General features: G+C 31.7%; 1 protein-coding gene across 7 annotated transcripts; it reads right to left on the bottom strand.

The window, feature by feature from the left end:
* Positions 1–2,502: 2,502 nt before the first annotated feature.
* Positions 2,503–13,897, bottom strand: LOC113852842 (katanin p80 WD40 repeat-containing subunit B1 homolog). 7 transcript variants are annotated; one of them, XM_027483227.1, is made up of 19 exons: positions 13,648–13,896; positions 13,524–13,582; positions 12,765–12,895; positions 12,067–12,184; positions 11,551–11,777; positions 11,337–11,439; positions 9,835–9,905; positions 9,193–9,267; positions 8,956–9,099; positions 8,377–8,551; positions 7,270–7,791; positions 6,564–6,620; positions 6,216–6,475; positions 4,714–4,839; positions 4,403–4,477; positions 4,154–4,266; positions 3,844–3,960; positions 3,686–3,754; positions 2,505–3,179 (listed from the first exon to the last, which is right to left on the bottom strand). In XM_027483227.1, the coding sequence occupies exons 2-19, from the start codon at positions 13,546–13,548 to the stop codon at positions 3,119–3,121; spliced, it is 2,469 nt and encodes an 822-aa protein (XP_027339028.1). In that variant the 5' UTR covers positions 13,549–13,582; positions 13,648–13,896; the 3' UTR covers positions 2,505–3,118. The 7 variants fall into 7 exon arrangements, 4 of the variants coding, with proteins under 4 accessions (XP_027339026.1, XP_027339028.1, XP_027339027.1 ...); XM_027483226.1 differs by having other exon boundaries at positions 13,524–13,599; XM_027483225.1 differs by having other exon boundaries at positions 2,503–3,179; positions 13,524–13,896.
* Between the last annotated feature and the right edge of the window lie 455 nt (positions 13,898–14,352).

Genomic DNA, 14,352 nt, shown 5'->3' on the forward strand with positions numbered 1-14,352 from the left:
CTTAAGCTATTTAAGATGCGCTTAAGCTATTTTTAGTCACTTAAAAGTGATGCATGTCTAAAAATTATAACTCTCTATCTATTTTTTGCTTAATTCTATTATTTTTGCTTAAGCTAGTGTTCACGTAAGCCGATTATTTTTGTTTAAGCAGATATTTTACATATCTTCTCTTCTTTGATTCAAAATTTGCTCAAGCCATTTTGTTGCACACTTAAGCAAAAATTACATATATTCACTTACGTGGATCATTTTCACTTAAGTAAAAAATGGATTAGACGTTCAATTTCTGCACAAACTAGAACAATTCAAATCTAAACATGAACATTCTATCAACTACCATAATTCATTTGTTAAAAAATTTGAATGAATGAAATATATATATATATATATATATATATATATATAGTTTTACTTGTCGCATAAATATAATTTTTTAAAAGTTATTTGGAGAGAGAGATTTTAAAGTGAAAGAATAAAAAAAATAAATTTTATATTTCAAATATATTTAAAATTAATATTTATTAAATAAATTATATAAATTAATATATTAACATAAATTTAATATTTTAATCATATATTTACTATTATAAGTAATATATAATTATTTTAATTAAAAATTAAAAATATTTTTTTTCTTTCAAAACTATTGTTCTAAGACATTTTTAAAATCTCTAACACATCCATAATTTTTGTGAGTTTCGTACAAAAATTATTAAAATATTTTAAAAAATAAGGTACACCCTTATAACATGCAAAATTCTTTGCCCCATTCAAAAAAGTTATTTAAAAATATTATTATTTTAATAATTAATTTTTTAAAAATATTATAAAAACCTAAAAGTATAGTTAAAAATATATAATGTAAAATATAATTAGTAATAGAAAAAATATAATTAGTTATTTTTATCTTTATATTAATGTTACATATAATTTTTTAATTTTGTGAGTAATAACATTATTTATTTTTTATTTTTTATTTTGCTATTACAACATTTTTAATTTTTATCTTGTAGTTTAATCCCTTCTTTATAATGTTCCATGGTCATTTTTAAAATCAAACAATAAACAATAATTTTTGTTGCATCTTTCAATAAAATCTATTTCTTTTTCATACATTGTAAAAAATTGAATCCTTTATAATACATTGAAAGAATTCAGTTATCTGCCAACTACATCAGGGTTTAGTTGGTCATATTTGTTCGTGATTTTATTAGTTTCAGCTTGACCTTAACGCGATCTACTAGCTTGGAATACATCTGGCTAACAAAAAAAAAATTGCAATTGTTTTAAAACACAAAATTTGTCAAAAAAATTAATTAAAAACATATAGGAATTATATTCACTCGTGGTAATGATTTTACTTTTTATTTACATATTTATTAATTTTATTCTAAATTTTAAACATTAAAATTATTATTAATTTTTTTATTAATATTAAATTTTTCATAAATTTATTTTTACTTTTATAAAAATATTTTAATTTTTTCTACCTTTTTAAATTTAAAATTTACTTTAAGAATCTGATCTCCTAAACTTATGATTATTAATATATATTGATCATTGACATTATTTATTTTTTACACTACATAATAAAATATTTTTTTAAATAAATTATATTTTAAATTATTTAATTGTATAAAATATTTATCATTTTAATATATATTATTTATAATTATAGAGTTAAGTCAAAATAATTTTTTAAAATGATTATTGTTTAAAATAAGTTGATTATATATATAATCATTTAGAAAATATAAAATTTAATTTTTAATTATTAAATGATATATTTACTCTAGAATAAAATAGCATCACGTTTCACGAACTACTAAGCTAATAATAATAATAAATTAATTAATTAAACATGACTAAACAGTGGACACATTAAACACATTGCGGCATTGAAAATGTTAGGAGTTCTAGTTATTCCACGTGGCACCTCCCATGCCACACGTCACATGTATGTGACCCCACAAATTAAGCTGTCCACATTCTGAGTTCACCCTAAATACCTGGTTCATTTTTCTAGTGACCACAACCTTATAAGTTATCTTGAGCAAGATATAAAATAAAATTAATTGCAAATCGCTATCAGGTGTAAAATGAGGCTCATTTGTTTACTCTTGCACCATCCACAATAACATAGGGAACTGCATGGTCATACTTATCCACGAAGTTGCATGCAATAGGTACAAAATATATGATCATAGCAAAATATACAAGACCCACTGTAGTAACGTGAGACCCATGTTTGATCCGTCGTAGGAGTGCCCTTAATTAACATTGGGACTTTCACCATCGTCAAAAAATGGAAGTAATTGGTTAGAGGTGTGTAGTTTTAGTGAATTCAGTTAACAAAATAATAGCAAGTGATCTTCTGAATTTTGAACTGCGGTGTAAAAGACATAATACACTAACATACTGTGTATATTCGTTTAATATGCACAGTGGACATGAAATGTGTATCATTTGACAGCCAACTCCAGTTTTAACATGATAATGCTTGAGGAGGAACAGATAGTAGCCATTATTAGCAATATAATTTGGAGCAGTTTGAACAAAAAATTGAAGATCCATTTCATTGAACATAGAATATGAGATATACAGAGAAATATGCATGACGACTATAACTACGACTACTACTACTACATACATCTTACTTATACTTTTGCTGATAGGCACTCCAAGCAGTGGCCAAGGTGCACCAAACCCCACTTTGGGTCAGTAACACTACCAGTAAAAACCAGAAGGAACAAATTTAAAAAAAGCAAAAATTACATACAAGCAATAGCCAAGATCAGTGAACTGAAGTTATGAACACAAGCCTTCAGAAATGTTGAAGACAAGATCCTCACATGGTTGCTTCCACCTTCAAGTGTCTAAGCATGAGGTAAAAGAACTCATTCAACTTTCTCACACATCTCACAAGCTATAATGCTCTTCCATCAACAAAGCCGATGATGACAGCTAATAGAGCATATCATCAAGACAAAATTGTAGGCTATGATCACAATAATCCAACATGAAAAACCTTCATGTTTTGAGCACATTCCTGCCTACGAGCATATCAAGCCAAGTTACTCATTCACAGTTTGGCTTAAAGTTCGTACAACATCTTCTTTTAGGACTGTTGAAGAACAAGGTTTAACTCTAAGGCAGACTTGGCCAATAAACCACCTCTCCTGCAGCAAAATAAATAAATAAATAACTGTGATTCTCGACATTCACAGTGGGGGTTGTATGGTATTTAAAGAATTACTGAGCATAGCATCATTTTAGTACATTCAATAAAACCCTCCCCATTTCCCTCACCAGTGAAAAAGGCCAAAATATAATGAGAGATCCTTGCTGGAAAATAAAGTGTTCATAAGTTAACAACACTTATGCAAACTGAGAGATTGGTACTTGATGAAAATCATAGGGAAATTATACCAGAAACATGAATAATCAGCCAAAAAGGGAAACACATTAACACATTCTTAATATATCTTTTACTATTTTAGCATATAGTTGCATACACTACTTGCCGTTGCCCAATACAAGAATGCTATTTTCAAAGTCAGTTGAATGCTCAAAATTAAGAAATAGAAACTGGCAAAAGACTTTCCTTATTTCTATACTAAAAGCAAGTCTAAAATTTTTTCCTTTTCAAATTATGTATTTGTCAGCAACTTTGAAGACTGCTTACCGTATTAGTATTGGAAGATTCATTTGGATCTTTTGCAGCTCCATAAAGCACTGGTTACAGCATTCCCTCCTGTCCTCAAGATTTCATACAATTTAGCTTCATTCACGTGTAAACTACATGAGATAGTGAAAGAAATATTAAGTGAAAATGGAGTGTACCTTTCCTCTTGATGTAGATCAACACCAACAGAGGGAGGTGCTGAAACAGTTGCACGTATTGTTGGACCAAAAACTGCTACAAGCTTCAACAGCATATCCAGTGATACCTTTACATGTCTGCATAGTAAGAACAGAGTAAATGTCTCTCACAAGTCACTCTTTCACAGAGGATGCCAATAATGGAAACAAAATTATATTTAAAGCTCCTGTTGTGAGATAATGACCAACGTTAATAGACCAGGTAAAAGAAATTGGTAATCATTAAAATCCCATCACAATTTGTCGAGCCAATATATTAATAAATAATTACCTTTCTATCTTGCTATCTAGCAAGCCTGTGAGCACAGGAAGTAAGCAAGAAAATAAATCTAAGTTCAGAATCTCCATCTTTTCCAAAAGGACACTGATAACATCTGCTTGAACCTAAAACAGGATGAAACTATTTTAAGGACAATACATTCAACAAGAAAACCATAAATTTCTAGTTAGAAAACATTTAAGTGCAGAACCAAAAATCAAGCCAATAAGGTGGCATACAACCACTTCCAAAGATACGCACAGATTGATCTGGCAGCTTTCTCACAGCATTAATAGCACCTTTAATATCATTGCGCTCCCAAAAATGTCGCACCACCTACAAAAATACACAATACCACTGACCAGTCAGTGACATATATTTCAACGTGTCCAGTATTACATCAATTTCTTTTTTTAGCCCTGTTCAGCATAAAAAATAAAGTTAACATGCCAACATATAGCCAAAACTGTTTTAAGTTCCATGGCTAAGAATAGCACGTACTTGAAATGAGTAAAGTAATTAATAAAAACCAATCGTACAAACAAATAATATTAATAACTAGTAAAAATTACCTGTAGCTTTGTCAAGCGTGAGCGAAGATTACTTAATGTTACATCATGAGTTTGCATCAGACCTTCAATAATTTCCTCTTCATTTGCAGTGTTCAAATCCCCTTTAGAAATTTGAGGCTCAATTTTCTGACAGAATTATATAACAAAATAAACACAACTTAGTTGAACTACCCGAAAGCAACAAATGTGAAAATGATACAGCACGATTAAGTTAGAACTTTCACATTCTTTCAGGGCATATGATATTTCATTTATTTTGTACATTATAGAAAAAAAGAGACTGAAATTTAGAGACATGAAAACAGAAAGAAGAGCAAAAGTACTGAAGCAATGATCCAAATTCAGACAAGGACATGTTCATTTAGAGGATCAAGAGAAAATGATCAGAGAAGCTAATTCCTAAACCCAAGATACCATGTACTATTTTAGAGCCTGTTTAATAGGTATTAATTTTTTTATAAGATATTTATTTCCTCTAGACCAACTTAAGCAATTACATTGAATCTAGCTATTTCTGATCAATAATTATGGAATGCTCCAAGTAGATACAGGCGACACGTTGCATTTATACTGCAGTTCAATCTGGATGGTAAAAAGAGCTTGTTTGCTGCCAAAGCTAATGTGTTTGATGGGTCTAGTTTTGTATTCTTTTTATTTTGTTGGGTTTGGGTTTCCTATCATAACAAGCTTAAAGCATGGTATTTTTCCAGCTTGAGAAAAGTATATAGTATATACTATATAGTACTGAGGAAAGTCTCCAGTGATACAAGGTGACTCTGTGTAGCATACTCTAAAAACAAAAGACATTGTATATATGCTTGAAATACTAGTACACATAAAGGTTTTGAGATCGTATATTTAATCCAATTATTTTGAGTAAAGAGAGTTTATTTATTCTTTTTTAACATTCGCTTCACTTTGATTTTAACCATCCCATGCTTCTTACCTTCCCAACATAGTATCGGAGCAGTACTACCATCCACCTAAAACCTTAGGCTCCAACCCAACAGGAAAATAATTGGGAAAAAAAACCTATCAACCTTAGAGGAGGCTAATCTCACCATTCCATTCTTCTCTCTCCTTTTTTTACACCTAAGATAACATCGATCATAGTTCTGTTATGTTGTTACAAGAAACTACCCTCTTAAACATTAAGAATTTCCCAAGTACTTTGTACTCCTTAACAGAACTAAGCAAGAAGAGAAATCTGATAACATATTCACAAGAAAAAATGAGAAACCAAGACCTAGAAGAATATAAGCAGATTTTCCTGATATCATGTTCAATTACAGATTTTAAAAAATCTGACAAGAAACCGCACAAATATGTTATATCAAATTATAAAGCCTAGCAAAATCTCAATCTGATAGATGCAGATGCTGGCTTATAAGCTATAAACTGGGACCAACAACCAACCAAAATTTTCATTAAAAATATTGGAAGCTGAAGCAGAGATGCTATGCTAGTATCAAAATTTCTCTAAAATTAAGCTAGAATTTTACCAGAATGTTGGGAGATTTATCTGTCTCAGATATTGTCTTGGGAATGGAGGGCATACTGTTTTGATCTTCATGGCGGGGAAGTCTTTCCTTCCTCTCAAATACCATGGGACACGGATTAATTTGATCTTCATTGTGAACTTTTGATCTCATTTCGTTTATTGTGGGCAGGTACACATTGGTTTGATCTTCCTTGATTTGAATTCTTTCCCTTCTCTCAAACCTCTCAACTAATGACCGGGTCCTTCCTCGTACAACAGCAACTGCCAGAATAGAACATAAAAATATTAAATTTTCAGAGGCTTTTAGATTATATAAATCTGCATATATATGGGATAGCCGATAGCAGACCTCCATTGATATATTTAACTGGACTAATCTCTTCATTGCAAGGTGAAGGCTCATCACCTGAAATATAATGAGAAAAACATTTGTAAATTCAAAAGCCTCTAACTTTAATTATAAATAATAATCCAAAGTATGCATAACACCTCTGCTTGAACAACCTTATACATGGCAGTTCAGCTCTTTTACTAAAGCAGAACCCAAATCTCAAAATGCTACTTGTCAGAATATTTGCTTGTTCACATCACTAAAAAGAGCTTATCTGTCAAGAGTCTAGGAAAATAGTTTATTCACTATTTTTCAAAAGGAAATATAAGTTGGAAATCAGAGCTAAACTTAATTGCAGAGAATTTCACAACATCTTGACAGATTTAACAAGGACCAAATGTAAATATTTGTGATTATGATGAATGAGCAAGAAACAAAGTATGATTATAAATTAGCTTTTCTTAAGAGGGCAAAAGGTAGCATGTGGTCATCTACTAAAAATATAGGCTGGGATCAAAGGGGAAAACAGTAATTCAACTGATGTGTAGTCAAATAATCAAGGATCATGAAGCTAACAATCTAACAATGCTATAACTGAGAGAGAACACGTTTAATAGAAGTGGAAACATAAACTAGATAAAGGAGATTATGAAAATAGGATAGAAAAATATAATCAGTAATAACTAGCATTTGATCTACTGAGTAGTAACTACAAAAAACTTACGTTTTGCTTGGTCAGAAAATCTGCTTGGAGATACAGTCCTGTCAAATTTGTCTGTAACACTCTTGATAGGATGTTTATCTTCACAAGATTCTTTGACTTCATTCTGAGGTCCTAGATTCATTTGGAACATAGGATCTTTTGTGCTGTCTAATTTACTTGCACTATCGCAATAATTTCCAGAATTCACATTTTCTGAAAACCTATCAACATCAAATCTGCCAGTGGATGCTCTCCGTACATGAGCTGGTTTAAGTAACATTCCAGGCTTTGTCTTTGAAAAGGTGATGGTCTCTTTTTCAGATTTTGCTGAGACCTTACTGTCAGGAGTGTCCCGAGGTACAATATTTGGCACAACAAAAGATTTTCTAATTGCTTGTTCATTTGATTTTACATGAACTCCTGCTGCAGGATTCTGCTTCAGCATTCCCAAGTTACAAATTTCCTTGGATTCCTCTCGGAGATCCACTTTTGAGGAACTCAAAGACCCTGATCTTTGTAAAGTAACAGGCTTCCCACCAGAAGCTTTATATAAAAGAAAATAATATTTTATTAGATATACAATTGGCAAGTGATCAGAATTATAATACATTGACACCAGAATAATTCAGTATGTAAATGAATCCTATTGGTTTGCATCCATCATATCAAAAACTTCACAAGATGCTTGCATGTAAAATTAAATTTCCAAATTGAGTTACTTCAAGAAAATTGTCAACCCATTTTTTGCCAAAACAACCAATTGATACAAATGGTAGCATACTAAATCACCTAGGTGCACTATATGACCCAGACTCTAATTTGCAAGCTCAATTGTTGCAGAGCTTTGACACATCCAAACATAAACCAAACTTAAATCAACATTATCAAGAGTGCTGATACATACAGCTTCCAGCTAGACCGGTCAAAGATCAGCACAAGTTGGGTTTATCAAGTTAACCAATGCCAATTGAGAGAATCACTTGACACTTTACAAAAGCTAGACTTATGAATGCTAGCAAAACAATAAATGCAGCAAAACTTTGCCATTAAATGTGGCAATAAAAGTAAAACTTATAATACAGAATTTTAAATTTCAGAGTAACTAATGAATATATAGCACTGGCTTACAATCAATGTAAATATTCTTTATCTCTTTTGACTCATCAGGAGACACGCTGCGAAACCCAGATGTTGGTCCTACATTAACCTCTACTTTCTCCAGTTTACTTCCCTTAAGACTAAGTTTCTGCTCAGTGCCTTCTTTTTTCTTAGGATCCAAGCCATCACCATATGGCTCAATAAGCTGACATGTTAAAATTACCAGTCAGAATAATGATTAACAGAGAATAAAGAACATTCATCTCAAAATATACTTTATTCACAGAGTAATATGGATGCCAAGTCTTGTTGAAGCTAACAACCATTTAACAACCATTTTATTTTGAATATTATATCACATCTATTTACTATAAAAAATGAGTATATATATGCGGAGTATTATCCCACTATATAAGTAATTATATATGCTGAAATTCTTTTCTCAATCCTATTATTTTTCCCCAACTTCAGTATTAGCAATTTGGCATGTGCAGGGTAGAAGTGATGGCATCACACTGAGCTAAATCTATAATTATAACAGATAAATCACATTTTATATTAAGAATAAAAACAACAATTAATCTCTTAATAAATAATAGCAGATTCTACCGATATATCTGCTACCCAGACTCCAACAGAATTTCGGTAGAATGAGCACCCCAAAAGTTTCCCATCATGAATACAGAGATCACCAAGTGTTGTCCATCCCATATCAACAGTATCATGACATATAACAGGTTCCCATGAATACACCTGCAATATATCAGCAAAGCATATGACATCTTTCACCTGTTCCAGATGCTGCATTATTAAGTTATATAATCTAAAAATTGCATTAAAGTTTACCTTCAAACCATCTTCATGTCCAGTAAATAGGGTCCTTCCATCAGGATGAAAAGCTATTGAGCGTACCCCAGTAGCCTTATAAAAGTAATATGACGCAATTCAGATAATTAATATAAAGTAAAAGTAACACAATTTATATTTATCATAAAATTTTGTTTTATATAAATTTTAGTGTGCCATACACATGCTTGTATTTGGCAGAATAATGTATAAGTTTCCATTAGAAGAAAGGCCAAATAAGGCAGTTCATGCACAACATAATTTTTTTGGACAGTTGGCATGCTTCAAAGGCAATAACTTTGGTACATCTATGGTAAAAATATAAAACAAATCATTTTTGGCATCTATTAGCTTTAAGACAAGATACGCTAGTATTAGCAGGTTAAAACAACTTTCAACCCTGGCAAATGCAAAAAAGGACAGATGTTCTTGTCCATAACTACATCAATAAATTTTCACCAAAAACTCATCCACAATTAAAAACAATGTGATGACAAACTGGAAAGAAGTGTCAAGCACAGTTATTTGGAGATGTTGGGAGAGAAAGAGAGAAACAGACAGATGCAAGCACAAATTATGGCATAAATGAAAACAATTGTTTCCTTTGTATCAGAAGAAGAAAGATTCAACAAGTTTAGATACCTCACGTCTGGCAGATCCAATAAGTTCAAAGGTTTCTAAATCCCAAAATTTCACTGTTCTATCTGCAGAACCTGCAAAACAGTTTGCAAATTTCAATAACTTATATGTTAAAAAAGAATTGAGCTTGTCTCAACCCCAAAAGTTAGCCCAAAGGAGGAAGATTGTCCAATTCTTATAAAGATTACTTTGACTATATTTTTTACTAACGTGAGATATCTTGACATTGTATTTTTACCAAAAAGAAATTTGTAGAAACTTTGGTTATTGTAGAGAAGATACAACTATAAAACAAAATGTGATTGAAAATAGCAAAACCACACGACACATTTCACAGCCCCAAAACAAAAGTGCGATGATATCTGAATAATGCATATTTCTCATATATAAATAGGCTTTATTACATATAAGTTAAATTTGCCTATTTCATGGATATTTTTCATTATTAGATAAGAGAAACTAATCATTAAATATCCATGATAATTAAAGCATTTGATGATATCGACTTATATATAAACAACTTGGACGTAGAAGTTTCATAGTTTGTAATATTATGAGACTTCTATTATTGACATTAATTCCAAGTCTTATTAAAGAAGGAAACAAATATATTTTCCTTGTTCTCTATCTCTAAAGATTGCACATTAAAAGGGATTATAAATAAATAAAAAATACTAGAAGAAAAGCCCATTACCTGATTTTGGACAATAAAATTAGTATAAACATGAAGAATCAGTATAAACTCCAAGCTGGACAGACTGATGTAGATCCATGCACTTGCAAGTTATTTTAAAGCTTATAAAAGTGGCACGACATTTTGCAGCCACTACCAGAGACTAAGTTAAAAGTTTTAGGTTTGGTTAGATTGCGATTTTGGGAATCCACACTCCATGCCATATGTTTCACAGTCCAACAAGTACATATTCAGCAACTTCATTTACCAAAGACTCACATAGCAGCATGTTAAATTGTTATATAAATTCCAACGCTAACCTCAATCTATATTAGAAGACATAAGAATCTACTAAAGAACAAGAAAAAATTTCCCCATGAGTGGATATTTAACAATAATGGTTTTGTTATTATCAGCCTTAACCCCTAAGGGCTTGACAAAACCATTAATATTTTAGTCTCTAAGTTGAGTTTCTTTGATCATCTAAAAATTATTGAGTTTCACAATTTGCGTCTACTGCTCATAACAACCCTAAGCTGAAGATTGGAATAAAAAATGTCCATCCATATCCTCAATTGCGATGTTTTCATCTTCTTAATCCACAGAGCACATCAAGTTTTCCATAAAATTTGACCAATTATACAACCTACTAAACTTTCATTTAGTGCACAAGAAATTATATTAATATTAGAAGATTTTTTTTCTATGTATCAACCCAATAAATGCAGTAGGTATAATGAAACAAAGAATCTTTCTATAGATATTGCCAATACATAAGCATCTACCACTTTCAAGCGCTCCAACTGTTCAAGTTCAAAAGTCATTAAATCACCTGTAGCTAAAAGAAACTCAAGCGGATGGAAATCTAATGACCTAATGTGGCCTTCATGGAACTTGAAGTCATGCAAGAGCTTCCCAGCTGTTAGATCCCACACCTGTACATTGGTAGTAAGGCAGATCCATGGTTTATTAATACAAAAATTGTGTAAGTTAAAATCTATTACAAGTTACAACCACAATGGATCCAAGAATGTCCATATTGTTACCTTCACAACATTATCAAATCCACCAGAAACAACCCATCGGCCATCTGGAGTGAATTTGATAGTACTGATACCCTGGCTATGACCCTTGTATGTATGAATGCATCCCTTTTTTCTGATGTCCCAAATCTTTAGATTAGTGTCCATGGAGCCGGATGCAAAAAATTCACCAAAGGGATGAAACTCAACAGCAGTACAATTGGATCTGTGTCCAGCAACAGTGCGAACCACTATACTTCAAGAACAACACATATATTAGAAGCATAATAATAAATTTTACAAGGAAGGATCCTATATGATAATATGGCAACCAAAGATTGAAAATCTTTTAAAATTTGGAAGTCATAACTAGTAGCAGTACTTATAGATTCCCTTAATTCTTTAATCAAGTATTAATTTGTGAACAGCCAGCCAGTTTTCATTTCTCTAGCTTACAGTCTAATGCTCCATAAATAAACACCAGTTTATGTTGTAATAATAGCCTAAGTTCATCAAAGTGTCGTTGACTAATTGACTTACTCTTTGCTTCTTCTAAATCCCAAAGCTTTATCACACCTGACGATGATCCAGCAAGAACCAACACTTCTCCTGAGTCAAATGCGACAGATTCAACTGGACTAGTATGACCAGAAAGGCTCTGCATATATATTCACATTAAGCCAGCATTAGTAGGTCACAGTTATATACATGCCACCTGGCACTGCAACCATCAAAAGAAAGTTGCATTTGCACGCGAGTCATAATGGGGGATCCAATCAGGAAAAAAAAATTATAGATGATAATCTAACTACGGTAGAAAATCCCAGTTTTGTAGTACTTTCCTGTAGCACCAAGTGCAAAAAGTGTGATGCAGTGAGGAAAACAAAATAAAACTTATCATTTAACAGTTTTTCTATTGTGTACCCTTGGGCACACAATAAAAAAATCATTAAAAATAGTAAGTTTACATTAGAAATTGTAGCATTTAATGATATCAATGCATTAGATCCTGTAACATCATGTAATTTCCAATATAAACTTACCATATAAAGGTTCTTATTGTGTAATTGATCATTTAATATGAACTAGCCAATCCTTCAGTCAAATAGAATATCAATTGAAAAGCAAGAAGGGCTCGTCAGAAATAGACCCTTCATTAAAATGGCCTAGCCAATGATCTAGCAATAACCATATCCTAACCAAAATCCTAGAAAAGCAAATGTAGCAATGGCACTGACCATTAAAGAAGTTGGTTTGCCAATCGTCCATAGATTGACTTTGTGATCGTCCCCGCCTGTAATGAAAAGACGGCACGCCTTCTTTCCAATATTTAAACAATTGACGGTTGCTGAATGAGCGACAAATTCCTCTAAGTTGATTGGCTCAGGAATTCACATTATCAAACACAGTCAACAACACAGAAAATCAGATTGAAGAGAAGAACTAAACAAATAAATCAAGACCACGCAAATTAAAAATCACACTTTTAAGCTAAACCAGCAAAATCGTTATCTCTTCTTCTGATTTCCAAAGATCAGTGAAAAAAATGTTGAATGCTTCCAATAATAGAAAAATATAAAGTAAAACAGAAATAAAAAAAAAAAACTAGACCTTGAAAGCTCCCAATAACTTCTGCAACAAATTCCGGGCAACCCAAAGTAACAAAGATGTAAAAAAATAAAACGTTTTACCATAACTTCCAAAACTTGTATCACTCTTTTACCCAGAAAACAAACAGATTAGACTAAATCCCACCTTGCCCTCTCCCAAAACATAAAACCCAAAAGGGGAAGAAAAGACAACGCACACACACACCACAAAAAAACAAAAATAAAAAGACTTTTGAAGCTGTAGAGAAACACCTGCCTAGATTTCAATAGAAAATCAACTACAATAACCAAATTTATTCTAAAAACAACAACAAGAAGAAGAAAGCAGGTCCAAACAAGCATTTTCTCTAGCAAAACACATTCGTTTAATTTTTTTAAAAAGGATACGAAATTTGTATCCACGCTTTGCCATTTTTTGTGGGCAGCTCCGAAACGAGCTTGTGAAGCTGAAAAAATGAAATCCCTTTCTTAGAGGAAGAAGCAATTGAGGAGTTGGGTTGGGTCTACTAACTCCCAAGATGGCACGCGCTGCTGCTACTGCTGCTACTCCACCACCACGATTCAGAATAAGAAGGAAAAAAGGTTCTTTGGTAGAAACTGGATTAGATGTGTCAGATGAGAAGAAAAGGGAATTGGTCTCAAAACAATAATAAAAGAAGGAGAAGAATTCAGATTCAACACTCAGAACAATGAGAATGAAAATACTTTCCCTTCTTTTCTTATTTATTTTTCCAACAGAAAAATTAAATGAGAAGGGATTTCCGTGTCTTAATAAATACTTTATTTAAATATTTAATTATTTATTTTCTAACTTTTATTTATTATGTGTGGAGCAACCAACAAGGACGCGTTTGCCTTGCAGTGGAAAAATAAGAAAAAAAGAAACTTAAAAACACTTCAATTCTTCATCAGACCTAAATGCCCTCCTATTCTGGCTGTTATCCATGTGAAATTACCTAAAAAACCTGTCAATTTGTTGCTGACGTGTAATCTCTGATGGCATAGTTTTTTTATGAAATGGATTATTCTTTTTCATTATATTTTATTATTCGATGTGAGGTAAGAATTGCTCCGTTGATTGTGGTTGTATTCTATTTTGCTGGGTCTAGACAAAATAATTTTAAAAAGTGCTTGAATGGGTGCATAATAAATGTTCAAATTATATTTATTGTATAAAATTACCCACAAGCCTTAAATATATTTGCAGATACTTTTC

Source organism: Abrus precatorius, unplaced genomic scaffold (genome assembly GCF_003935025.1).
Source record: "Abrus precatorius isolate BTA unplaced genomic scaffold, Abrus_2018 Scaffold10, whole genome shotgun sequence".
NCBI lineage: Eukaryota > Viridiplantae > Streptophyta > Magnoliopsida > Fabales > Fabaceae > Abrus > Abrus precatorius.